The sequence below is a fragment of the Chaetodon trifascialis genome, chromosome 20 (genome assembly GCF_039877785.1).
Source record: "Chaetodon trifascialis isolate fChaTrf1 chromosome 20, fChaTrf1.hap1, whole genome shotgun sequence".
Lineage (NCBI taxonomy): Eukaryota > Metazoa > Chordata > Actinopteri > Chaetodontiformes > Chaetodontidae > Chaetodon > Chaetodon trifascialis.
In genome coordinates, this window is record NC_092075.1 from 19,084,542 (window position 1) to 19,111,578 (window position 27,037).

General features: G+C 41.9%; 1 protein-coding gene across 3 annotated transcripts in view; it reads left to right on the forward strand.

Annotated features, from left to right (window-relative positions):
• The window catches only part of rab27b (RAB27B, member RAS oncogene family), a 52,976-nt gene that overhangs the window by 16,259 nt on the left and 9,680 nt on the right, over positions 1-27,037 (forward strand). For 2 of the 3 annotated variants that reach the window (XR_011603404.1, XM_070988580.1), the window contains exon 2: positions 25,791-25,962. Coding sequence is in view for 2 of the 3 variants with exons in the window: in XM_070988580.1 (XP_070844681.1) it covers positions 25,810-25,962 (153 nt within the window). In the remaining variant the exon portion in view is untranslated. Of the gene's footprint in view, positions 1-10,816; positions 10,914-25,790; positions 25,963-27,037 lie in introns of those variants that run through there. The other variant, XM_070988581.1, reaches the window with a different exon arrangement.

A 27,037-nucleotide genomic window follows, 5' to 3' on the forward strand; every position in this document is an offset into this window, starting at 1 on the left:
CAGACCGACCTGAGCACAGCCTGGACTGACTGAAGGAAAGCCTATGATTCAGTGTCCCCACACACGGTTACTAGAATGCTTGGCACTACACAAAGCCACTAATAGCCTTCATCAAAATCAGTGTGGCAGTGGAGAACAACACTAAAGGCCAACTCAAAGACAATTACACAGATACTGCATATACCAAGGTGATGCACTGTTGTTGCTGCTGTTCTGCAATGGCCTAAAACCCCTCAGATGATCACAAAGAGTGGATATAGATACAGGTTCAGAAGTAGTTCATTTGGACTGAGTGGTCAAATGATAAAAAGCAGGATAGCTGGTGAGGACTGAAGGGGTTGAATTACCAGATAAAAGGATGACAGACACACAGGACAGTGACAAGTACCTGAGTATATGGGTATCATAGGCAAATGGAAGCACAAAGAGGCAGTGAGCCTCAGGAGCAACAGGAAGATCCTAGTCATCAGCATGTAAGTCCTATCAGCCATCAGATACCCAGGAGGAGGAATAAGATGGCCAAAGGAGGAGATAAGAGGCACAGAGAGTTGGACAATGAAACTCCTCACAGACCAGCAACCCATGATAAGTGAGAAGAAGATGTATGATGAGTGTATGAGAAGTGAAAAGAAGTGAGTACTTCAGGTAACAGAGTAGTGAGGAAGAAGAGGACGTATCAGGGAAGACTAAGCCCCTCCATTGCATCTACCACTGATAGAAGACATGGCTGATATTGAGAAACCCTACCAGTGACTAGAAAAGGCTAGACTGAAGGACAATGCAAAGACTGTGATCATAGCAGCACAAGCACAGGCATCCATACTGTTCTGGCTGAGACAGTGACCTACTAGACCAGACCAGACCCATGATACAGGCAGCCCAAAGATGCCTGATGCAGTCCAGCACTTGGTCGCAGGATGTGCTGAATACAAACTTGGAAGTCCAAATGGAAGCAAGCGCCAGCAGGGTTGAGAATGGCAGAGCTAAATCCTATGAGACTTCAAGTTCCAGCCTGAAAACAGGTGCAGGCTAACCAACCAGACATGGTGGTGGTTGACAGGGAACAGATGACAGCAGTAGTGATCGATGCAGCGATCCTGAGGGACGGCGACATCAGTAAGAGAAATACCAAAGGCAAGGTGAAGGAAGAGCTAGGCGGGATGTGGAAGGCGAAATCCACAGTCCCAGTGGTAATGATATGAAAAAACAACCAAATTCCTTACGATTTAGCTGATTCTGGCTCTGATTTTCATCTCCCTATGCTGCACTGAACTGTACAGTCTGCTTTTTCAACGAGTGGCTTCCATTTTTTGATACTGCATCTCTCCCGTTCCCTCAGCTTCCTCTTCCACTGTCGTTGTTTGTCATCCTTTTCTTTCTGCTCCTGGTCTTCCATCAAGTCTTGTCCACAGCAGGCAGTTTCAATTCTATTGAACTGCCCCAAGAAGCCACAGCAGTGTGACAGTGAGCCAGCATGTGCAACCCCAGCACCCTGACACCGAAGCAGCTAAATGCAATGAAGCCGTTGTTCATTTTATTATTTAGATCTGTGCTTTTCATACTGTGGCATCGGGTAAGCTTATAACAATGATATGATGTGCTTTAAAGGCGATTCCAACATGTATGTCCTCCAGGTTCCTGTCCTCTCCCCAATGGACGAAAGCTGACCTGAGTTGAGCTCTTTTATTTAGGAAAGACCCATCACTCCTCCCTGTATTTTTCAAAATAAAACTTTATTGATTGTTTTGTAAATCGTCCCAAATCTTTGCTTTTTTCATGTCTCATGTTTAAGACGGCTTTATCTTTTTAAACCAAACTTATTCCACTTAACTTATTTACAAGGAGTCGCAAGAAGCAGCAGCTTAAATTTCTTAATCGTAAGACAATAATGTTGGGATCCACTTAAAAGTAATGTTTCAAATTGAGATTTTGATGTAGAAACTGCCTTATTTAGTTTTGTCCTGCTCTTCTGTCATCTTCCTCTTGTCCTGTTCATTCTTTTTTTAGTAAGTCTTCCTCAATGCACATTATCATTCCCTCTTTTTATCAAATACATCCAAACTTTATTTAAAATCTAAGTATACACAGAAATAATTAATGAGAAGGCAAACAAACAGCAGCAGAGCACAGAAACAGTTACATCGTGATCCTTTCCCTCCTTCATCACACACTCCACAGGCAGCAGGAGGAGTTCACTATTTATGGTTTAGGTTGTTTGGAGCTGAATCCACTGGGAGTCACTGCAGTTTCCAGCTGTACATCCACACTTTGCTATTTATCCGTTGTCCAGAACATGGTCAGATATGTTTTAATACACTTTGAATATCAAGGCTGAAAACAAGTTGACAAGCCTCATACTGTATATTCCATGTAAATAGAGAAATCGCTTTCATTTCTTGAAAATGCTGAGAAACATTTCATACATCATTCACCCAAATTAGCCATTTGTGTCTTCAAATTAAGAACAGTGTGTATTTTATTACCTCAGTTTAGTCGTTTGTACCCATATTCAATTTGTTCCCTCACATTATTAAACTGTGTAAATACCTTGCTCAGTCGAATGTGACGGTGCTGAAGGTAGTGGCTGGGGCTGAAATTTGTGTTTCACTTGGTAAATCAACCCCTTAAAATCTCGTTTTATCTGGCTTGTATTGTTTTACATTTTACTAAATTATTGCTAATGTGAATGTGGTTTTGGTACCTAATTTATACTTTTTCGATGCTTACATTTTTGGATGCGGAGACTAGAACCTTGTGCATGCATGCATGAGTTCTACACGTAGCAGAGTGACTAGAAAAGTACAAGAGTGCCTGTTTTTCCAGCTGAAACAGAACACGAGCCCGTCACTGTGCCAACATGACTCCATGTCTTCATATTTAATGGACAGACATGAGAGTGGTATCACTCTTCTCATTGATCTTGGCAAGAAAGCAAATAAGTGTCTTACTCAGAATGTCAGCCTGCTTAAGTTTTTGTGTATGTCTTCGCCTGCTTTCCATTGCTCATGAGGGAGGAGGAGAGAGGCTGGAGCTGAAGAATAGACTGACTGAAGTCTGCTGAGTTGTGAGATCAGTCAGTCTGAGCTTCACACAAACACAGTCGCAGACGTGGTCACTGTGCATTCCCGTCTAATCCTGTCTTCGCATTGACTTTGTGTTTGAACTTTGTCTTTTGTTCTGCCTGAACACACAGTCCTCCTGTCTTTCCTTTCCTCCTCCTCCTCATTTCCTTTCACCTGGTCTACTTGTCATCTTGGTTCGGGCTGGGTCCTTGAATTTACTGAATTGCTTCACATTTTTTTTCCTCTGATTTTGATACCGGGCAGCGTCCTCCTGCGATGAGAGGAACTGTACCGTAACGTGTAATGTATTTTTCTGCTCTCTTCTGCATCCTTCTCTTCATTTATCCCTTCATTAATTTTCTTCTGTTCTTTCCTTTGTTCCCTAATCAACCCGCCTCTTTATTCTCCTAGTAGTTCTCCTCCTCTTCCTCTTTCTTTTATTCATCTAATGCTCCCCCCTCGCCTCTTCTTTGCACCCTCCCCTTGTCCCCCTGTTACATCTTTCTGCTCTTTCATTCCTCTGACTCCTTTCCCTCATTCCTCCTTGGTCTTCTCCTCTAACACATCTCTTTTCCCCTCCTTGGCTTTGTTGTTTTCTCTTACTCCTCCTCATTTATGGGGCTGTTGCGCTGAGCTTCCGTAGTGCGTGACGAATACAAGTCAAACAGAGGCATCTCTTCCTCTCTCACATACATGAACATCATCGGCAGAGAGTGAGTGAGAAACAATAAAATCCTCTGGTAACCAATTAAATCACACACACACACACACACACACACACACACACACACACACACACACACACACACACACACACACACACACACACACACACACACACAGCAGAAACTCTCAGTCCTTAAGCAGCTGAATAAAACTAAAATAATGGCGTTTACCTTGTCCTAAACTGTCCCCTCTTCATGCGTTCCTCAGTCTGACTGTTAAATGCTAACACCACAGTGCTCCACACACACACACACACATCAGGCAATCTGCTGGCGGCTGGAGACTCATACATTTTTAAAATGCAGTGTTGTCGTCAGCCTCTGTCTCTTCTCTTGCCTTATCTTCTCTTTCCTTCTGTATTTCTAACTAAGGGGTCGCATGTTAATGCTGATGAATCGATGCCGTTGAATGAAGGAGACTGCCCTATCAAGGAAACCAAGCGAGAAAAAATGACCTCTGCATGCGTTTACCAGACAGGCAGAAGTAGCATGAGATTGAGGCGGAGGCTCAGAGTAGGTGTAGGGGGGAGGTCAGGGCGGGAGGATTGGTTTGACAAGTCGTCGTTTCCCATTTCCTGTCAACACTCACTGCTGCTTTGTTTCAGCCATGGTCAAAGTCATTCCCTAATATTAGCCAAATTGTGTTTGTGCTGGAGCCTAACCAAACATGAACTAAAGTGGTGTGAAGTTGGGGAAAAACATCGCTGTCATTTGTGTTTTTGAGGCCTCTGACTTTGCTCTGGTCTGCTTGTGACGCTGGCAACATTTCCTGTGTGCGGCAGGAAGGGTATGAAAATATGTAATCCGAAAAGTAACCAGTAACTAAAGCTGCCAGACACACTAGAGCAGAGAGTACAATATTTGCCTGGCCTTGTGGAGTCGAGTGCGGTCGTATTTTGCATAGCTGCCGTCTTGCTTTGGAGTGAAGCTCTTCAAACGCACCTAATGTGAAGAATTTGAGTCCAGTTCTATGAATGTAGCGTCTGCTGCTGACTAATTCTCACACACTAATCAGTAAATACAAATTCTTTTGTATTGATTTGCTGTGATGTTATTCATGACATCAGCCGTGGCCATTTGTGCTGACTCGTCAGCATAAGCCTGTGAAGAACGAGACATTATGACATGATGATCAGCCGTCGGACCACAATAGTCTCCGTTATGCTGGCAGGAAACAGCGATGCGAGCGCTCGCTCGTCACATTTCGCCACAGTGCATAGAAACACTCAATACCTGTTCTCAGTCTGAGAGGCTGTTGTGTTGGTCAGAATGTTGGTCTCATGCAGGACATCTCATGTCAGAGGTGATGTAACCAAGCTTTTTTTACGTAAACACAAACTTCTTTATTTTGTGATCACACATTTTTAAAATTTCACATCATGGAAAAAAAAACTCAGATGTCTCCCATCTTGTCAAAATCCAGTTTTAAGCCTGTTATTAGTATTAGTTATTAATTTTGCAGAAATTAAGTCAGAAATCAAAGTGTTGGACAGAAAATGCTTTGACCTCATGGTGGCACGAAACGAAAAGCCAGCAGTTCACTAAAGTCATGCATGTTTGGAAAAAGATTCATATCCGTAATGTTGGAGGGTTTGTGGATTTTGAATGTTTTCTAACTACAACTGGTGAAAGAGGAACTATCCCTCCTGTTCCTGCTGTTCCTCAGCAGCAGCATTGTCTTCGTACTGGGATTTGAACTGGTGACCTTTCACTTACAAGCTCTCGACTTCTCTGCTCTCGGTTGTGTGTTGTGTTCAGGGTCTGTCCCTGCGTAAACAGTTTTAAATAGGAGAGGACATTCCTTCAGTCCTCTTAACAGGGCTGTAATAGGAAATGCATGACTGGCTGTTTTCCACTTTCAGCTCAGCTAAGACCTTACTGGTGATACTGCAGATGAGTTCAGTTGAATCAAAAAGACATCCTTACATTTAGAAATTCAGATTCAGTTTCCGTTATAGAGACGATATTTCCATTTTTACTACAAAGTGCACACAGTTGGTAGTCGGCTTCTTCATTCAGCCCTGGGTAGTGTCTGCAGGTATTTATTCCAGGCTGTCCACAGCCCCAACAGTCTCCAGCAATAAGCAGATAAAGACCTCCGTGGTCATGATTTAGCTGTGATTTACACTCATCATAATAATGGATTTTGTAAATAAAATCTCTAGAGGTGAAAAGAAGCTTCAGCACCTTTTGGGAAAAGGTTTTAGAGGTTTACTGTGAAGGTGTAGATTTGATTTGCGGTTGCCTGATTTTAGAAGTGGACATTTTCTCATAGCTCCAAGTTCCTGAGTCATGATGTCTTTAAAAATGTATTGCCTAGGCAGTGTACATTTTGGTTTGAACTGACAGTGTTGGTACTAGAAGTCTGAACAACAACGGAAAAAGCAAAATGTGATGTTTGTCCATGGCCTCTGGAAAGACACATAGAGGCCTTTTCTGATCTGAGACCTCTGTCAGCTGGACATCATTCTGCTGTGCCTTCCAGAAGTGAAATCTGTTTCATCTGTGTGTTGGACAGCAAAGGGCGTTTTTCAACATTTTGATGGTGGAAGAGTCACTAATGTGTGTGTTAAGTTTGTATTACGCTAATTAAGTATAAGTAGCACTGTGAACTCATTTCCATCTCCATGTCAGTGGTGCATCTTTGTCTGTACCACAGACGCCCATCCAGCATATCAACACAATTGAAGGGCTTCTCCCTGCTTCACTGGGAATTGTAGGAATTGCTCTCCTCAACTCAGAGCATGTCAGAGTCTCAGCAGATTGATCTGGACCCCATTGCCCTTTCCACATTCAGCCAATGAGGGATGAGGGATCCTAAATGTTTCTGAGCGTGTGTGCTGCTGTCAGGGCAGAGTTGGTGTTTGGGTACATGCATGTATGATGCCTCTATAATGACTTTAGAGATGAGTGAAATATTCAAAGTCAGTGATGTGGCTGCTTGTGTTGTCTCAGTCGATCCATTGTTTGGTCCAGTGGCCACGTTTCTGCCTGCCCTCACTGCATTTTCCTATTAAACAAATCATGTGGAACAGAATGAAAGAGTGAACTATCCATGACACGGAGGGTTGTCACTGTCCTTCTGACTCCGCCATGTTGGCCACAACAATATTCACTCAGTGACAGACTGAACTGCAGATACACTTGGCTTTTAGACATTTTTGCTCCTCTTATTACTGACACGGCTGCCGTCACCACTGGGCTTCTCTGCAGATTCTTCTTCCCTTATTCAGTTAGTCCAGTCCACTAATTCTGCCATCATATAGCCACATAATGCATCAGTTAGTATATTTGTTCACTGAAAGTTCAGGTTTAGGTTCAGGTTCAACAGTATTCTTTAATTTAACAGATGCATCATGTGTTACTAGAAATGTAATTTGGTGACTTTGTAATGGCTATAAAATTTCACAAATTTTGAGAGCCAAAGGTGACATTGTCAAATTTCTTGCTATCTTTCATGTATATATTCATTTATTCCTCCACAGTTATGCTGCCTGACATCATCGGCTGCAGGGGTTGTGCAGTATGTCTTCAGAGGGATGAACATGTGATGAAACCCAAGACTAGTTACCCCCATGGGGGCAGTATAAAATAAAATATTTGTGTTATCGATACAAGGGTGATATGTTCTGGTACTTTGAGCCCCAACTTCATTCAACTTCTTCCTGTTCAAATCCAGCCATAGTATGATAACCTCATAGGACGCGCCACATATATTCATTACCGCAGTATTATGCACTGTCAGCTGCACTGATCCAGTCCATCACTGGTGACAACACAACAAAAAAGGGGCATTCAATAACAAGATGGATTGGTATGTACACCAAGCAAGAAAACACAGTGTGCAAGCAGAAGCTCTCTTCACTTGTAGCCCCACTCAGGTAAACCCTCAGCAGCCACCTCTGGACAGTATAAAGGCAAAATATATAACCAGTACAGAATAGATGGAGGTTTGTCGATAATGGGAGACATTTTCTGGAGCCTGATATCATCTTAAAGAAAAGAAAAGAACAGAGATGAATCCAGTGTGACGTAAGAGAATGTTGTCTCCTGCTATCAGCGTTCGCAGAGCTGGCGATAGATCTTGTTTTGTCGTGGGTACTGTCGGTGTTAGGCGGCCTTTAACATCGCCTAAAGGTCACCAGCATGAGCTGCATGATGCTTCACCGTCTGGACACACAGAGACTCCAAAACAGCAGAGAGAGGGCATGAGGTATTTACTTTTTATTTATTTAAGCTTTTGCACCCATATCTCTGCAGTCACACATGTTTAGAGTTCCTCGTAGAACATCCAGAAAGTCAGCGGTGTCTGAGATGGCTCAGGTGAAATGAACGTGTGGGAGACATCGTGTACGGTTAGCTACATTAAGATAAAGGCGACTCACTTGATGTCTAGATCTGCTTCGGGACACACAAACACTCAAGTTTCCCTGTTGTATCAGTGGCAGGAGGGGAAAAAAATGGGCACAAACAAATCTGAGGCCGCTGTCCAGTACAGGAAGAATAGGAAGAAGCTTGGCGAGGTACTGTGCAGGGCTTCAAACTCATGCACTGACCCTGAGACTCACACAGTTGACACTTTTCACACCATCTGACGCTACTCGTCTGTTTTCTCATTCAGTGAAAAACAAATGTATAACCAATAACGTCATGATGACAGACAAGACAGAGCAGCACAAGGCAACAGCAGCACCGAGCAGCAGCCGGGGTACAGTCAGGTGGACACTGAGAAATGTACACAGCTGGATTATAGTATATACATTTATTCCTAAACATTCTGCTCAGAACAGCCAGCAGCTCTTCTGGCAGCAGCGTCTCTCTCCCTCCACTATCAGGCAGGATTGACAGTGGGTTCCTATAGTTACAGGGTGTCTCTTGTCACTCTGGCTTTCTCATGATTCCTATTAACAAGTTTTTAAGTTAATGTAATGCAAAATCATGAATATAAATGGACCTTAATGTTGAAATCTAGACTTATAACAAGATTTGACATTTGGTGAACATTATACAGGTTTGCCAACACGCTGTCATGCAAATCTGCAAGGTTATGAAGCCAAAAGGGTCCAAAAGACTTCTTTATTTTGAAACTGTAAATGATGCAAGTAAAAAAGCAATCCTCCTTAAAATATTTTAAAAAATAAGTTACATTTCTATCCTTGGTCCAGACTAAATGAACCAAACTACAGTCAGAAAACTACCAATTTTTCAAGTATCAATTTGCAGCTGTTATTGTGTGAAGTGTCAAGAGGAGATGAAAGAAAGAGTGAGAAGCGGCGTCTCCTTTTATCCTCCCTCTCTCTGCTTCTCTGGTGTCTCCTCGTGTTATCATCACTTTGGATGATTGATGTTTATAATGAAGCTGTGATGGCGGCTGGCCCAGCCGAAAACACACAGCTGCTCCGATTTCGCTCATGGTGGACTGACAGAAGTTCAGGACTGAGACATTTGTTTCTGTTTGAAACACCAAATTATGAGTGGGGAACTGCTGTGGAAGTAGAGTTATTCTGATTGGCTGTTTAAAATTCCAGTGGGTGGAGCCAGAGAACTACAATTTCCTTCAGCTTCTGTAGCTGATTTTATCAGCAGATGAAGAGATCCTCTCCTCTACTGTCCTCTCAAATATTACATGCCGTTAAAACACAAGCAGCCATACAAAAAGTTGAACGACATACAGTCTAAAACTGGCCAGACCAAGGTTTAAATGCAGAAGCATCAGACCCTATAGCAAATTCTAATTATTTAGTGAAAGTGAACAGTTAAATCATCCAGGAGACTTCTGTTTCTCATGAGTCTCAACATGAAAACTGAACTTGAAATCGAATACTACAGCAGGAAAAACAGCAGCTCTACCCACTGCTCTACTGAGAAAACATTAATTAATTAGTAATATTTGCCTTAGTCTGTTCACAGTCCATTATGGAGTTGTTGGTTTTCTAGCAGGTAGCAGGCTTGGTTTTGTTTCGCCTGTGGGTCGCAGACACTGAATGCATTTCCTCCATCAGGAATTTACCTGGGACTGTCCTGTATTATTACTTAACTACTTCCTGTTTTACCAGCAGCAACACACACACACACACACACACACACACACACACACACACACACACACACACACACACACACACACACATGTTCCTCCTCCAGCATGACCTGAGGCTGCCCTGCATATACCAACTGATAAGGCTTTTGTGTGTGTGTGTGTGTGTGTGTGTGTGTGTGTGTGTGTGTGTGTGTGTGTGTGTCAGAGCTAGCTTACTGTAGCTCGGCCCCACCCTCTCTACACACAGACAGAGAGAAGCAAAAATTAGTGGAGAAGGAAACGGGAACAGCAGAAAGAGAGAAACCTAAAAACGGCATCTGCTCCTCAGCCGGTAACTAACCAGCCAGTCAGTTAACCAGGCAACCAAAGGCTCAGCTAGTCAGGCAGCCAGTCTGCTACCACATCTACGCTTCATTTGGATAGTCAGTCAGTTGGTTAGTTGGTTATAGAGTGTTGCTTTTGGTCAGTTAGTCTGACAGTTTATTAGTCAATGAAGTCATTAAATGAGATAGTTAATCATTTATTTGATGAGTGATGTTTAGTCTGTCAGTTGGTCAGTTAGTGTTAAGTTAGTTTGTTCGTTCGTTAGTCAGCCAGTCATCTAGTCGGTCGGCCAGTTGGTCGGTCATCAATTAGTTGTTCATTAGTGAGTCGGTCAGTTTATTAGTTGGATTTAGTGTTCAGTTGGTCGGTCTTTCATTCAGATATTCAGGCAGGAATTCAGTCAGCAATTCAGCATCGAGACAGTCAGCAAGGCAGAGCTATTAAACTAGTCATCCATCCGACCCTCCAGTCAGGCAGCCAGTCAGCTGGTCACTGAGGGGAGTGGCTTTCTGTTCTGCTGCCTCCAGCTGAATGGTAGTCAGTCATCCAGCCTCCCACTCAGTGCGTCAGTCAGTCAGTCAGTCAGTCAGTCAGTCAGTCAGTCAGTCAGTCAGTCCGTCAGTCCGTCAGTCAGTCAGTCAGTCAGTCAGTCAGTCAGTCAGTCGGTGGGTGTAGATGCAGGGCTGCTGGTCAGCTGTTCTGGACGGCTCGTATCTCCCTCAGGATCTCACACTGTTGAATCAGCTGAGGAGCCACTGAGAGGTAAGGAGCTCAGACGCTCACCAGGATGTGTGTTTGGCTAGTTTGTCAAGAACAAAGATAGAGCTTTACAGATGTAGAGACAGCAACACAAAAAAGAGGGGTTTAACAGGGTTAGAGAGATTCGTGCATCCGCGGCTGTGGAATGTGATCACACCCTTTTCTACAAGTTGATAACTGTTGCTGTGTTGATGCACTCAGCTGCATCATCCTCATGTTATCAGTGCTCTGAGCGACCGAGCAGCGAGGACGTGCGCTGGTCTTGATTTGTCTCTCATGCTCGGTCTCATGATAGTGGTGCTGCTCTGAGGGAAAGCAGGAGGCTCACTGTTGGCTGTTGCTTTCTGTTAAAACTTGTTTTATTAATGGATGAATTTGATTTATTTAGTGTTGTTATCAAAGAGCATGGCACCAGTTTGACTCCGAGGTGTCTGTTTTTTTTTTGTTTTTTTTTAGCCGTAGTAAACATGAACTTAAGATTCACATCGGCAAAGTAATAATTTGATGGTTGAATATTTTGTCAGGCTTTTTTGGAGTTAAAGTGAAAGACCGGCTTCAGCCTTTGGCAGACAGCATGATGACACCATACTGGGTCCTCTTGTTACAAAGCATGTTTTATAATGTTACAGAAATAAGCTTTTAATACAGTGAAAGAGATGCAGACCAAAGTAAAAAGACCACAATGTCAGACAAGATGAAAACCTCAAGAATGACATTTCAACAAAACTTCACGAAACCTTCACTGGAAAGAGAAAAAGATTTGAGAGGCAAATGTTTGATGAGCGTAAACTTGTGTGTTCTGTAAGCTCCTAAAAATGTTAAAAAACAAAACAAAAAAAACATTATGTCAGTCACACCTGTATTTACCTGCCTGCAAGCGTGTAGTTATGAGAGAGGAGTCAATGGTACAAATGCGTCTCCTGAAAACTGTGTAGGAATCTACTCTATTGTTCTGTGACTGACTGAGCTGGCTGCCCCGTGACGTTAGTCAGCAGGCGAGGTAGCTTGGAGAGCTGTTGTGACTGACTAGCACGAGCACGTTCTCGGCTGGCCAGCACAGTAGATCTGCGAGCAGTAATTATGTATGTTAACAACCTTCTAGAACTAAATATTTTGCCAGGACAGAGATCGATTGAGAGACAACAGTTGTTTTCATCGCATTTGCTGACAGTGAGAGAAATACTGAATAACATCAGTTACATCCTATGGAAACTAATGTGATGTATTTTTTCATTCAGTCCTTTCCTTTCTCAAAAAACAGACATAAAATATAACAGGCTGAATTTGTCTAAAACCAGTACAGCTAAATTTGTGCTCCAGGCATGTCAGCTTTCTTTGATGTCTGGTGTATTTAATTATAACCCAGGGCATACGTTCATTTCACTGAACACTTTTCGAATGTGTCATGTGATACTGGACTGGAAATGGAATACTTTGTGATAGGAGCCTGTCCTGCTGTGCAGAAGGAAAAACAAAACCCACTGGCTTTGTTTGAACAGTATTATCTTCAAACTGGTTTGACTGCAGAGGGGAAATGCTGTCACTTAAACTGTGTCATGTAAAGCCAAGACGTTGGAAAGGTGCATTCAGCTGCAGGGTTCAATGGATGTGACTGAGTGTGTTGATGAGAGATTTCTGCGTGGTGTTAAATGTCTCTCCTGCTTACCTATGAGAGGCATTTCCTCTTTGATGATTTGTAACAGAGGACACTGAGGTAAATATTTGACTCCATGCATAATGATGAGGCTTTAAATATGCCATGTTTAGTTACCCTATCAGTACTTATGCTGTAAAACAACCTCCCTACTACTTACCTAAAACACCAGCTTCACTCATTTTCTGAAAAATTGTCTCTTAGAAAAGACCAGCTTTGGTTTATTCTAATTCTAATTCTAATTCTAATTCAAATTCTAATTCTAATTCTAATTCTAATTCTAATTCTAATTCTAATTCTAATTCATTCTAATCCTACTCTCAATAATGAGGTTTTATAACAGCAAATTGTTAAAATTCCAAATATCTTAAATCATCACTGGCAGGGCCGTATCCCAATGAACACAAAAATGTATATTAACAAACATGCAATAGATTACTAAAACAGGAAGCAGCAACAAACCAGTAGCCATAAAAGCCAAGCATCGGACTAAATGGGTATAAAATTGTGGTCAGGTTTTAGTCTGCGCTGATCTCTGACAATGATTAACAAGTTCAATTTGCACTGTTTTCCTCTTAAAGAAGTAAATTGATAAGTTATAATTCTCTACATTGTCAGTATTCGGACTGTGACCAGGCCTGTGGTTTGCTTTCACTGATGTTGCACTGTGTAAATCATTTTCTGTGGGTGGAAAGTATAGTATAGTATAGTATAGTATAGTATAGTATAGTATAGTATAGTATAGTAAGAGAGGCCAAAGAGCAGGACCCCCTCATCATCAGCAGAACTATCACTGATTATGTTTTATGGAGGCAATTGATAGCTGTAATAAAAAATAGCGATTGATTACCTTATTGTGAAGTACAGTCACAACTGAATGCATAAGTCAAGTTGCTGAAACTCTGATCTGAAGATCTGATGATTTTGAACGTAAGGGGTACCCAAGGATACTTTTGTGTTTGGATGGGTCAAACACAGGACTTTCACCCAGAGATTGGGTTTTGTGTCCCATGTGAAATCAAAAGGGAACAATGACCTGACTGCAGACCTGTGCAAAACTGACACTAGACATGAAAGTGAAACAGATTATTAGTTTAATCCTTGCAAATTCTGCCAGATTTCAAGATGAGCATTAACCTTTAATTTAAATTGGTGATTCATAGTGTTTGATTTGAGTATTCCACTCAATGTGAATATCATATAGTTTCAAGATGCCTGAGCTCTTGAAAACAGACGTAACTTAAAGATGACATTAAATCTCTTAACAGCAAGGATTATGAGAACTTTGGAACCTGAAATCGAGTCAGAAAAGGTCACACAAGGAAACCCTTAATCAGATTGAGAAGCAGCAAACGAGAATTGAAGTGATTATAAGACATGCTTATACTTGGTATACAGACTTCAGTTGTTTTATACAGTATGCTGTTAAAAAAATTAACTGATAACACATAACAATGTGTCTCGCATATTGTAACTCCAGATTCTATGAGTGTAGGTGTAGCGCTCTAAGAGCTGTGGCTATTGGGTTCAGGGTGAAGCTGATGTAGTCTGTGCCCACTGTGACACCAAGGTCCACAAGAGAACAAGGACACACACAACCCTGTAAATGTGAAGCATATTAAAACAGGAAGGCACTGTTTGTGCCATGGATAACATCATGTCTGCCCTGTGTGGAAAAGAAAGGGGCTAAATGATATTACACTCCCTCCACACAGATAGAAGCAGATGACAGGGCACAGACATGAGGCTGCTGTTTGCTGTTCGTAAAACATACTGAGACAAAGCGCACACGAGGCAGTCGGTGAGACACTTCTTTTGCCTCTTTTCTGTGAGGCAGGTGGAAGAACTCCTTGAGGGAAATAATTCTGGACTGAAATTAGTTTGTTAGGACTTCAGGTGTAACTGAGGGATTTGTCTGTAAAGTTGCTGCACTCTCATCTTCTCTAATAGAGAGGCAGGCCAGTGAGACAGACAATGCACATAGGTCACTCACTCAGCGGATGTCAGTGCTAGGAAGCGCACTGTTTTAACGGATAAGATCTTGATGGGAGATTTCGGATATCAGCTCGAAAGAGGAACCCCAGAGCAGCACAGGGAGTAAATCCCAGTGTGGTGCTAGATGGTGCACAACAGGTGTCTGTCATCTGACTCCCTTTAAAAGTGCTTGACCAGGGGATGCACAAAAAGCGATCCCTCTCAATAGCCTTTGTGGCAGGATGAAATGGCTGCAGTTTAGTCAAATGAAGATAAACTGTTTTCTACCAATGTCTGAAGGCAGGTTAACACTAGTGGCAGAAGACACATCATGGGATCTCAGCCTCTCTCTGTACAGCAGTGCTGAAAAGCAGACCATGTAGCCTGTGACATGCTGCAGTAGAAGGGGCTCTCATGCCATGGAAAGTGCATATCACTGCAGGGGGGGATTACTAACCTTTCCAAGTGCCCCTGTTCAGTGACCACAGCCATTGGCCTATCACAGGGAGGTGGAAGTTCTCACCTTGGGAACTGCCACGGATCTCATGGTGGTCTGGAACCAAGATGCACTTGTGCATTGTGGTACCACCACCATGAGCACATCAGACCAGCTAGATTCTCCTCCTGAATGAATCAGGGGAACTGCGTAAAAGAGAGCTCTGGGCCATGGCTGGTGAGAGAAGGCATGCACTTTCAGTCGAGTGTCGTCTCGTGCTTTCACCACAGTGCACGTTGCACACTCTCTCATGAGGCAAACAGATCCGCACCTGGTCCACAGCATCTGAATCACTGGAACTCAGCTTCCATTCAGTGCGGGAGGGACCTGCGGACATCAAGTCTGCAGCACGCTTCTGTGCCCCTGGGATTTGTGTGACCACAACAGGAGGCTCCTGTTTTTTTTCCAGCAACGTCGCTGCTGTCATGATGTGTGTCCTTGCTATGACGTGTCTGTTTATCAGCATACTTTTTTAACTTTCAAGGTCAGTAATGCGCATTTTAAGTGAGTGTTTATTACTCAAATGTGAGGAAGCTTGCCAGACTTTGTTTGTGTGTGATGGAGAGCCTCTGTAGGAAGATGTAAAATGCTCAGTATGAGCATAAACAGCTGAGAGGAAATTGCTCTTTAAGGAAAAGTGGTTGGCCCTGAAAAGAGGTTCCTTTGCTAAGATGGATTGAGATGCATGTTCCCTGCATCCTGCAACAATAATTCTCCAAGTAGCCACCATTGCTGTGATGGGAGTCAGGACAGCCATCATAGCCTTCCTGATGTCTGTTGCTAAGAGCCTCGGCCTCATTGGCCATAGTGTGGACAGCAGCACTATGTTGGTCTGAGGTGCAGCAATCTGGCAAATGATCAGAGAGGTGAATGTTTTCCAGAGGGTCAGCAGTAATGGCTTGTGCTTGCTGACGAATGTTGCCTTGGTAAAAAGTATGGTAGCTAGCCTCTGCTCTCGTAGTGGGACAGGGGGAAAACCGTTTTCCATGTGTTTGCGGCCTGTAGTGAATGGTTCATACCTAGACTCATGCTTTCCATTTCCTGGGCTTGAAGTATGTTTGAATAGTCATAAACACAGGTTCTGGTTGCTATGCTGGTATTGCAATACCCCTCAGATTTGCCGGTGCCTTCCTGGCGATGCCCAGCAGTTCTGGAAGAGCCCTCTGGCAGCCGGTATGCAGCTGTCAACTGATGTAGTGATAGGAGAGAGCTGCTCCTGGTCATGGTGGGCACAGGACAAGCTGTAGATGCAGAGTGCCGTCCAGTTCTCCAAATTCCCTGTTGGATGGATAGCCTGAAACGGTGTGAGCTAAGCCATCTGACTTGCACGTTCCCTGTGGGTCTGAGAAGTCACCACTGAAGATTAGCTTGTCTGTCTTGTCCTCTGAAGGGATGCCACCATAGACAGCTCAGCTTCCATCACTGTGGCCCTCCACTCGGAGTGCCATGAAGGTGTCCACTCACCGCTGGAGCTCCTCCAGGTGTGCACAGTACTGTGGCAAGCCTCACAGCAGGGGTGAAGGTCTGTAGCAGGATATAGCCAGGTTGACAGGCGGGTAGCTTCAGAGCAGCTGAACTTTGTCATCATATTGGTATTCACAGGTTGACTGCTTGAAACTGAAGAAATATTGGAAGCAGAGCTCAGGTCCTGACGATGTATAATACTGTACATGAGCACCTGAGAGAGGCAATTGTACTGTGGCGGGAAAGAAAGTCTTCATGACTGCAGATATGTGCAGGGATGAACGTAATCATGACAGAGCAGGAAGCCTGTACGAAATAGAACAGGCTCTTACTGCTGGTACAAAATAATGTCAAAACATTTTAAAAAGGCAATGAACAAACTGACTTAAGCCCTCAAATGTAATATAAGATGAACCACTAAACACAGTAACAATACATCCACTTTCAATGCTAAAAACATTGAAAGTGGATGTATTGTTACTGTTATTGTAGCAGTGAAGCAGTCAGGCCAAACAATTTTGCTTTGAGATGCAGGAGACACCGGGCAGGACAGGCCCTCCAGCCAGTCATGATGCTGTGTGTTTTACTGTCCAGGGGCGATCATGAATTCAGTCAGCTGATTGGTCACATGCCCTCCATCTCAATAAGTAATGAAACAGACTAGATTTAAGGAAGAGATGAGTAGAGTACCAGAGAAAAGAGTCAAATAAGAGTCAAATACAGCCAAAATGTGCTGTATAGAACAGAACTGACAAGAATGGAGATTGGTAGGTCACAAAGGAGCTGAGTAAGGCAGAAGCATAGAATAGAGCAGATGATAAACGTTTCTCAAAGAAGACATTTTGCTATTTCGCCACATTTGTCAGGTGTAACTCATATAGTTAATGACTGCCTTCTGTTACACTGTGCCAGTTCCAGGACCCGGGTACCGTGCCCACTGCCTCACTGTTATGACTTAATGACTGAGCCATTGTAATTAGTTAAGCTTGTGCTATCTTTACTGTTACAAGATATACCTTTGGTACCATTACTTACAGCTGTGCTTTAACTGTTATTAGTTTCACCTGTGCTATTATTAAATTAGTAATAACACTTGTGATTTTGTCATTTTGTCATTTAGCTTGTGCTATTACTGATGTTATAAGTTACATCTGTGTTATCAGTGACAACATTAATGACACCTGTACTGTCATTACTGTCATCAATGCCATTAGACCACTCTCTGACAATGAGTGGATGTGTGAGTTTGTACTTCAATGAGAGTAGTAATACCAATAGTCAGAAACTAAAGACAGTCTTGCACTCTCTCTCCCTCTCATATAAATATGTTCAGTAAGTGTTCGTGTTATTACGGTAGCCATAATGCACTCTGAGGTTTACTGCAGACTGGGAAGGCTGAAGAAAAAAGCTCCTCACCTCCACATTACAGCTATCCCACACATGCTTGTTTGTTCTTCAGCATTTTGTTGTGCACAAGTCCAACGCTGTGAAATGTCAGCATGCTTATGTCATGAGATGTGCAGGTTGCAGCACAATGTTCACTGGTGTCTCTCCACATTAGTTTGAATTCCCAATAACAGTGTCCTGCTCTGATAGCATTTGATGCTTCCAATCAACAAACTGTGACATCTTTGCATTTTTTGTGGTGCAGTTTGAATTTCTGTAGGTGGATGAGGACTTATTCTGAGGAGTTATTCTGTATTACAAAGAAACCCATTAAATGCTCCAAACCTTCTTGTACGGCAGCAAAGAAGTAGCAGTCTGTGAACAAATGGAGAATCTTTCTTGAACTGGATATGTTGTAAGCTGGATCGCTGCTGTGTAAAAGCAACCACAGACAGAGAATAGCAAAACATATTGGTTTCGATGGAAATGTCACGGGTTTTTACTACAGCACTGTAAACACAATCTGTTCAGTCACTGGTCCTTATGTGTAGCTGTTCAGAGTGGAGATAAAGAAAGGAGGCATGAGTAGGCCATTTTATTATTAGGCATTTAGCTCAAAACAGCACTGTGCCTAAGTACAGCCTCACAGCGCAGCTAGCATGGCTGTAGACTTGGAGGTTTTAGGCCTGATTAGGGCGCTAGAGGACAGGTGAGGTAGACCTTAAAATCATTAGAATTCATCCTCTGGAGACTGAGAATATCCACATGCAGTACCGGCCCATCCCTTGCTCCTTGATCTCCTCATCCCTCCTCTTCTTCCTCCCAGCATTCCTCTATCCATGCTGACCTTTCAGATCCAGCTGCGTGTGCTGTCTGTAAAGATGTTAGCCCACCTCGTGCTGTGGGATTAGGGAGGGATAGAGGAAGCCCTGGTGGGACTCACAGATGAATAAATAAATAAATACAGTACACCTGAGTCCAGTGTGTCATATTTTATCTGATCCGCTTCCAGAAGCCGCTGGACTCATGATTATAGTTGTCTTTAAAACCAGTTTTGACCGAGCTCACACTGCACATGCCACCTAGCTGCCGTTTAGATTCACTTGTCTTAAATGTACATCACTGCTGTGCTAAGTGGGTCTGAAATGCTAAAAGGTTTTAGACAATCTGAGGGGGGTAAACTCGGAGGACGTCAGGACAAATTGGATAATCAAGGGTCAATTTTCAGCCATGTTAGCGGTTATTGATCGTTGACTGTGGAGAATAGATTGGTTAACAACAAAGGCCCCCAGCAGAATGTGCACAACAGATGGAAAACGAATCAGTTGTCTGATCTGTTTAAGATGATTCAGAGGCCACAGCAGTCAAACACAAAGGTCTCTGACAAATGTCTGCTGACCTTTTATGTTTAACAGATTATTGGGAGACAAAAGGTTTTAAACCCCAGTTTAAGAGGATGTATCTGAAATACATAGAAGCAATGCTTTTTTGGTACTGAAAGCAGTGTGTCTGTCATTGTGTATCTGTCATGGCTTAAACTGAAATGTCTGGTCAGATTTACACATTCTTTGTGTAGGTAGCTTGTTATTTTTATCATAATTTTGCAAAGTTTAGACTATTTTATCCAGGTTCTTGTTCAGCTGCTTACCTTCAGCACTTGAAAAGTTTAGATTTGGGCCTGATCTTTAGGTGTAGGTACTGTTTTCACAGGAGTCAGATGGTTGCTTTTACTTACATTCAAATGTCTCTGCCCGCTATCTAAAGTCAAATGACTTCCTCTTTGTCACGGCTCATATAATCCTTAAACAGTCTTCTCTCTTTTTCTTCTCATTATTTATGATATGCAGCAATTTGAGTGTTAAAAGTATTTGACTTCTCTTTTGGGGATCACTTAAAACCACAGTGTGCATTTTCAGCGAGACGAGACAAATGAATCCGCTAGCTGCTGATCAATAATTAACAAAGCAAAGGCCAAGCTGCCATCACCTCCCTGTTGCTTTCAGGAGTAGAACGGAAATCTTTAACAAACATCTGTCCATTGCTTTTTCTGGGATGTTTCTCTGTTCTGATTAGTGTCATTAGATTTTAAATCTCAACTGAAAGACATTTTACTGATTATGCCAAAACCTTTATCTGATGTCTTGTTGATGGAATCACCTCAGAATCCTCCAAAATCTGTTTACCTCCTGTCATTTACGCTGTGATAGTAGCATGATGTTGGGTAGCTACGAACTCTGCTGTAAGTCATTTTTTTGGCTTGTTGTTTTTGCTCGGAGCCATCCGGTCTCATGAGAGTAAATTTAATTTGGAACTCTAACTTGGATTCGGATGAAAATGTGTGAAACCGGTGTTAATTATTTATTGATTTCATTAAAGGATCAAAGTTGCATTATGTATAAAGACCTAATGAACCCCAAAGATACAACACCCTCTTTTCTCATCTGCTGTAATTTTTGTATCTAATGAGGAATAAAGGCTAAAACGGTGAGTAGAGACTGTTGTTTCTGTCTTTCTCTCCCAAGTATAGAATATTCAATATTGGATTACGAAACAAGCAATGAACAATCATCTTTTTTCACTCTGCTACTACTTCCACTCTTTTTTCCAACCTGAATTATTAAGAGCTGAGAACCTCTCTTGAAACCAGATTGCTGTTAATTCATAATAATTATGATAATAGTTCATTTATTAAGTACATTTTTAATGCATGAAGCACAGTCAGAAGACTAATAGGACACAAGCAGCACTAAAACACTGCATGTGGTAAAAAGCAGTAAACTACATAGTAAAATACAGAAGACGTGTACTCTCATTAAAAGAAGTAAAACAGATAAATACAGAAATTAGCCTTGCAAGTATCATCTCACAGTAAAGGATAAAATGTTTTCAAGATGAGGTTTAAAAGAACAGTGTTAGCTGACCTGATGCTACTTATTACTCATGATGAGTAAACTGACCTTCATTTGTAAACAAGGCATTACAGTAATCAAGATGAAAAGATATGAAATCATGCAAAGCCCCTTCTGTGTTAATTAATGGGAGAAATGATTTGGTTTTGGAGATTCTCCTCAGTTAACATGTAAAACATGACTGTTCTAAATTCGTTACAGGTGCCAGGCTTAAGCCTCAGTCACACATAACTCCCAGACTTGAGTGTTCAGGACTCATAATCAGGTCAAAATTGAATTCAAGGATGTACAGAAGTTACAGAAGGACATCCACTCTCTCACTTTCTCAGCAGCTTTGCAGTGAAACCAGCTTGCTAAAGTCAGTGAGCTTGAATTCTCCACTCAATCTGTGCTTCTTGTTTGTCTCAGATTGAATACACAGTGTGTAATAAATCTGTGTGTGTTTAGAGCAGTGCAGCACTGAGTGGGGGGAATTACTCTCAGGGTCTGGTTGGAGGTGGATTTATGCTTCTCTCTGGGTGTTACGCTGCTACACTCACCTAGGCTCAGGATGAATATTAAAGGGATGGTTTTGTAGTTAGGCAGAAGTCACGCAATATACTACTATGGACAGGGTAAGCAGCACAATGTATTTTATCCACCCAACAAAAAAACAAACAAACCACCAGACCACCACCAAAGAAGCCAGATAGACACTTGATGAAGTGCATTGCTGTACTCAACCATCAGGTAATATAGTGTTAAAAACCTACAAATAAATGAAATGGCTGATCAAACAAACAGGAAAGAAACTCAGTTTCCACACAAGTGTGGGGATATGGAAGTTCTACGGGTGAGAAAATGTTTATCAGACCGCTATCAGACATGTGACTGAGGACCAGTTTTCCCAGAACAGGAAGTCGATATTTTGACGTGTCCTCAGTCGCTGTTGTGAAGCTGTGAGGGCAGTCAGTTACGGTCTTGCTTTAGTTATGAAAGCAGAATTTCTTTACTTCTCTGTGATATATATATATAAAAAAACAACAAATGGTGCTGATCATGCACTTAAAAACCATGAGTGCAAATAAAGTGGTAACTAAGATTTTACTTGACTGATAATGTGGAAGTACTGTGGTTGTGTCACGCTTTATGAACTTATAATAAGATAAAATTAACTGCCAGTATTCAATACAAAAGAGCAACAAACTGAAGGGTCTGCTGTGAGTGTACAAGAGTATGTCTCACTCTAGCCATATTGCTGTTTTTATTTTTTTCCACTTTCTCCTATTGTGGTTGATGGCTCATACATTTTTAATGTCTCTGTGTGTTTTATAGTTTTGTTCTGGCCTGTGAAGGTTTAGCAGACACCAGAGAAAACCTTTCCTCAACAGCCAGAATGTTGAGAGTTACGAACCAGTGTTTGTGCTCGTTGGTGTATGTTTCTCTTCTTAGGTAAGCACGCAGTTGCCACTTCATTAGGTACATGCTGCCAAAAGAAATGCAGTCTAATTAATCAGCCCTGCAATAAATCCCATGCATTTATATCAATGAGGGAGCTGAATATTCACAGCACTCTGCAGTCTATGGCAGTCCAGTTCAGCAGCATCACAAACTGCAGCCTCCAAAATGACCATCAACAGCTTTAAAACAGCTGGAATAAAAACATTCTAGCCATCACAAATGAAGGATTCATTGCTGGGTTGTTATATTAGACTGCATTAGATTTAACTAGGTTTACCTAATAAATAAATAGCAAATGGGTGAATATTAAGTCAGTAGATATTTCTGTTGGTGAAAATATTCCTTTGAGGGGCCAACAGAATATTGATTTTTCCGTGCATATTAAGTGAATGCAAATTTGCCCTGAGCAGCACAAATTACTGAAGACGTGTCTGTGTTGGTGCTTATGTTGCTAGCAAGTTTTAAGCTGTGCCTTATTCACCCTTTCATAAAAGAGGCATTTCATTTCCATTGCGTCTCTCATAGAGCTGGATCTAATCCTATGTTACACCCACGTTTTTGCTGTATTTTGCAGCATAAACATAGCAGAGATTTTGTCGTTTTCCATATTTTTCATATAGCCAGAACCTGATACTAGATGAATTGATTTTACTGAACCGATCATTATAATGCTGTAGAGGATGCAGTATGATACGTCTGCAGTAATTGCTGGGTGATCCAAGGAGAACAAACTAGTGCTGTCAATCGATTAAAATATTTAATCGCGATTAATCTCATGAATGTCGTTGTTAACTCACACATTTTTATCTATACTAAATGTCCCTTGAATTATCATTTTAATACTGTTATCAACATGGAAAAGTGGATAGGCTTGCTTTGTGCAAATGTTTTTTATTGAAAACGTGTGGTGTTATATTTCACACTAACATTCTCACTTTGAACGGTCATTCACATCTGAATGAATCAAATCTCACACAATTTAACACTGTCAATAAACAGATGACAAAAAAATAAATACTTGGTTACAAAAAAGCCCCTTCAACAACCCTTTCTAAGGGACCAAACAGGGTGATACAAGATAAAGTTACAAAGTGCACATCATTGTAAACTAGGACTCAGGCTATAGTGCAGTTAAACCATGGCTTAAACTTTCCTTTCTTAAGTTTCCTTTGAACAGCATCCATATGCCTCTGTTGAAAGCCATCCTTTGTCGCCTGGTTTTGACAAAGAGGCGGTGGAGAATTCGCATTCGCCGTGTGTTTGGCCATCAAGTGGTATTTCAGACTGGATGTGCTACATTGATAACTCAGTTCACACTGACAATACACACAGATAACTTTGGTCTTGTCAGTCGACCCATCTGGCAACTTTTTGAAACTAAACTTTCCATTCAGAATCTTTTTCGCATCCATTTTGGCGTTTCGCGCTTGGCATCCACACAAACTGGTAGCCTACACTTCTACAGCGAGCGAGCAGGCAAGACCAAACATGCGCGTGGGGCGTTCCTATTGTTTTGTTTCTGGTTTACAATCGGATCCTGTAGTTTTTCTTACGTTACTAGCAGTGGCCACAGCTTCTAAAAAACTACAAGTTCACTAGGTCACAAAGAGCGTTAATCTCGCGATTAAAAAAATGACGCCGCTAAAATTGATTCGCGTTAACGTGTTAATAACGTGATATTTTTGACAGCACTAGAACAAACACATGTGTAAATGATGAGTATAAAACTTGCATTAAAAGTCAAAGGAGTTGGTGACCAGACTTGACATGGGTATTGTTGGCATTTCAAAATAAGTTTCTTCCTCCCTCACAATCAAAATGAACATACATGAAATGAAATAAATCCCTCCTTTTTTCTGTTTTGTTCTGTTGTTTGTTCTGTTATGACTGTGAGTCGTGCTGTTCTCTGCTGTCAGCTGACCGAGCTGCTGTTGTCTGTTGAACCCTCAGGGAATCATGAATGACTGATTAAACTACAAACATTCCTGGTTTTCCACCAGTGACGACAGATCAATAAGCCCCTCCCTCCTGTCTCACCCCCAGCTTCGCACCGCCAGAAGGCTTCATCAGTGTCAGGGCTGATGGATGCTAAATGTGTGAGGGCAAGAGCAGGGGGAGAAAATAACATCTATCAGCTTACTGTCATGTGGCACCAAAGAGTCTCCACCTAACTGAGTTACAAGGACTGTTCTCTAGACCTTATTAAAAGACCCTTTTTCCCCTCATACTGAACAGTACACTGGACCATTTCTACAGCAAACCATGCACTTTTAGATTTTTGTTTGTCTTACACTGAAAGCTACAGGTGTGTTGTCAATGTGTGGCAATGTTGGTTATTTAGTGATTTGAAAGGTCTGCTGTGTTTTACGGCATCACTGTGCAATTTATTTGGTCCTCCTTTCCACATGTTAAAGTGTTCTTGAGCAAAACACTGAATTGAGTGTATTTAGAGGTAAGTCAGTCCAGTTTTTATAAGTGTACTGTAATTGTGATGAGTGTTATGACAAGGATTGACTGCTCTCTTTGCCTCAGTCTGGCTGTTGAATAGTGTCACCCTAATTCTCACCATGCTGTCTGCTGTACAGGGAGGTTATTGTGATCAGATCAGAGCTGCTGGTTAATCACTGTCCTCACTGTAATAAAGCACAGCGTTATATGTGCTTCCTCTCAGCTGAGTGAATTAGAGTCTTATGATCTCCTCTCTAAATATACCACATTTAGCCATGAGGCAAACAGAGCCCACACTTGATTCAAGAATTTCACCTAAAAACTGCATTCCTTTCCTTTAGATACCATCTGAACTACTGATTCTTAGGAGAACTTTTTTTTATCAAATAAGTGCATGCTGTTGATAATGCACTTCCTCTGATCTTATGTTCATCATCTTGGACTTGCTGTTTGTGCCTATGTGGTGGGTCAAAGAGTGAAAGTATCACTCTGTCAATAACTAGAGGCTAGATTTCCTGTGGCTACTCATGACCCCCCAAAGAGGGGCCCGGCCGACTTTGGTGACCCCCCCAACCTTTCCTCTAGCACCATCCTCAGGATATTTCAAGTTCTACTACCAGGATGTCTCTAAGAGTAACCTAGTCCTCAGCTTGTTGTTTGTCCTGTTGAACTCTTTCATACTGCAGTTGTGCTTGACGCTGCAGCCTCTAGGTGACGCTCGGTAGACTTCAGGCATCTACAAGAGTAAATGTGCTTTGCTATGTTCCATCGCTAGATTTGAGTCTTGTGATTTTTACTAATTTAATTTTCAGAATAAACACTAATTCCTAGATTTCTGTTGTGAATAATAAGGATGACCCTTTGACAACAGTCCCGTAACTCTCACAGTCCCATGTACAGACAAATATCTTTTTTCTGTCATTGGTACATTTTCTGTTTATCGACTTGTTTAACTTCTATTTTGTTCCTGTCACATGCTGTTGTAAACACACACACACACACACACACACACACACACACACACACACACACACACACACACACACACACACACAGAAAGCCTATGGACACTTCAGCTATGTTAACGTGACTCTATCTGTTTTCCACAGGTTTATTGCAGTCATCACTATGACTGATGGGGATTATGACTACCTTATAAAACTCCTTGCCCTGGGGGACTCCGGCGTTGGGAAGACCACCTTCCTGTACCGATACACAGACAACAAGTTCAACCCCAAGTTCATTACCACAGTTGGCATCGACTTCAGGGAAAAGAGAGTGGTGAGCTCTAATCCCTTTATATCAGTGCCTTTTAGAAACAAAAGCAGGAATGCATGGGAAATTCACGTGTCTGCTAGGATTTAGATATTTCTGTTGGCCTTTTTGGTTTTCAGTCATGCCTAATTTATCTAAAGCTTCATCGCAATTTAGGAAGTGAAAGCATCCATTATTTCACAAGAATAAAAGCAAAAGTTAGAGGAGAGGAAGCTGTGTGAATTCTGATAAACTGCTTCAAGTGCGGTTGAGTATGAACACAACTAAAAATTAAAAGATGTGGGGGTGTTGAGTCTAGTCGCCAGAATGTCCTTATCCAGGGAGTTCATGTTGTAACATAGCTGTTCTTCTGAATAGTTGAGTGCATTGGAACTGAAATATCAAAACTGCATATTGACATGAGCACCTGTTGGCATAAGTGGCAAGAAATAGTCAGCATTTAACTCACCATAAAAGCAGAAACTATCATGATCTTACAGAATTAAACAAACTGGATGGGGCACAATGATTAATGTGTTTTAGAGGTGATAGGATGCAGATTTTTAACTTTGAACAGAGCCAGGCTAGCTGCTTCCCTGTGCTAAGCTAAGCATTTAACAAACTGATGCAAGAACGTTGTCATTCCTCTCACTGTCTCCAAGAAAGCTATGTCATATTATTCCTTGAAGAGGCTTTGGTTGATGTTGTTTTCCACTGTGAGAACTTGTCAGTGTTCCTCTGTACAGCTTACAAACAGAGCTGCAGTTCTCTGTGAAGGAACTAATGTTTTATAGCCACCTTTCAAGCCCATTGGGGGTTTCTCAATCAGAAGATTGATTTTGAGTGAAGTACCTCTTTAAACTATCACTGAGACCTGTTGAAAACATTTACTCCTATTGCTGAAGTCTCGTTAGGATAAATACATGCAGACGTATGAGTGTGAGATGCAGTTATGTGAGTCAGACTCATCTGGCTGAGGCTTGCTTCGGTCAGTGGTTTGGTCACCTTGGTGCTGTTCTGCCTGCACACGTTGGATGATATTGTACTGATGATGCTGCGTTAATCCCTCTGCTTCGGATGACTCATAGGATTGATTATTGTT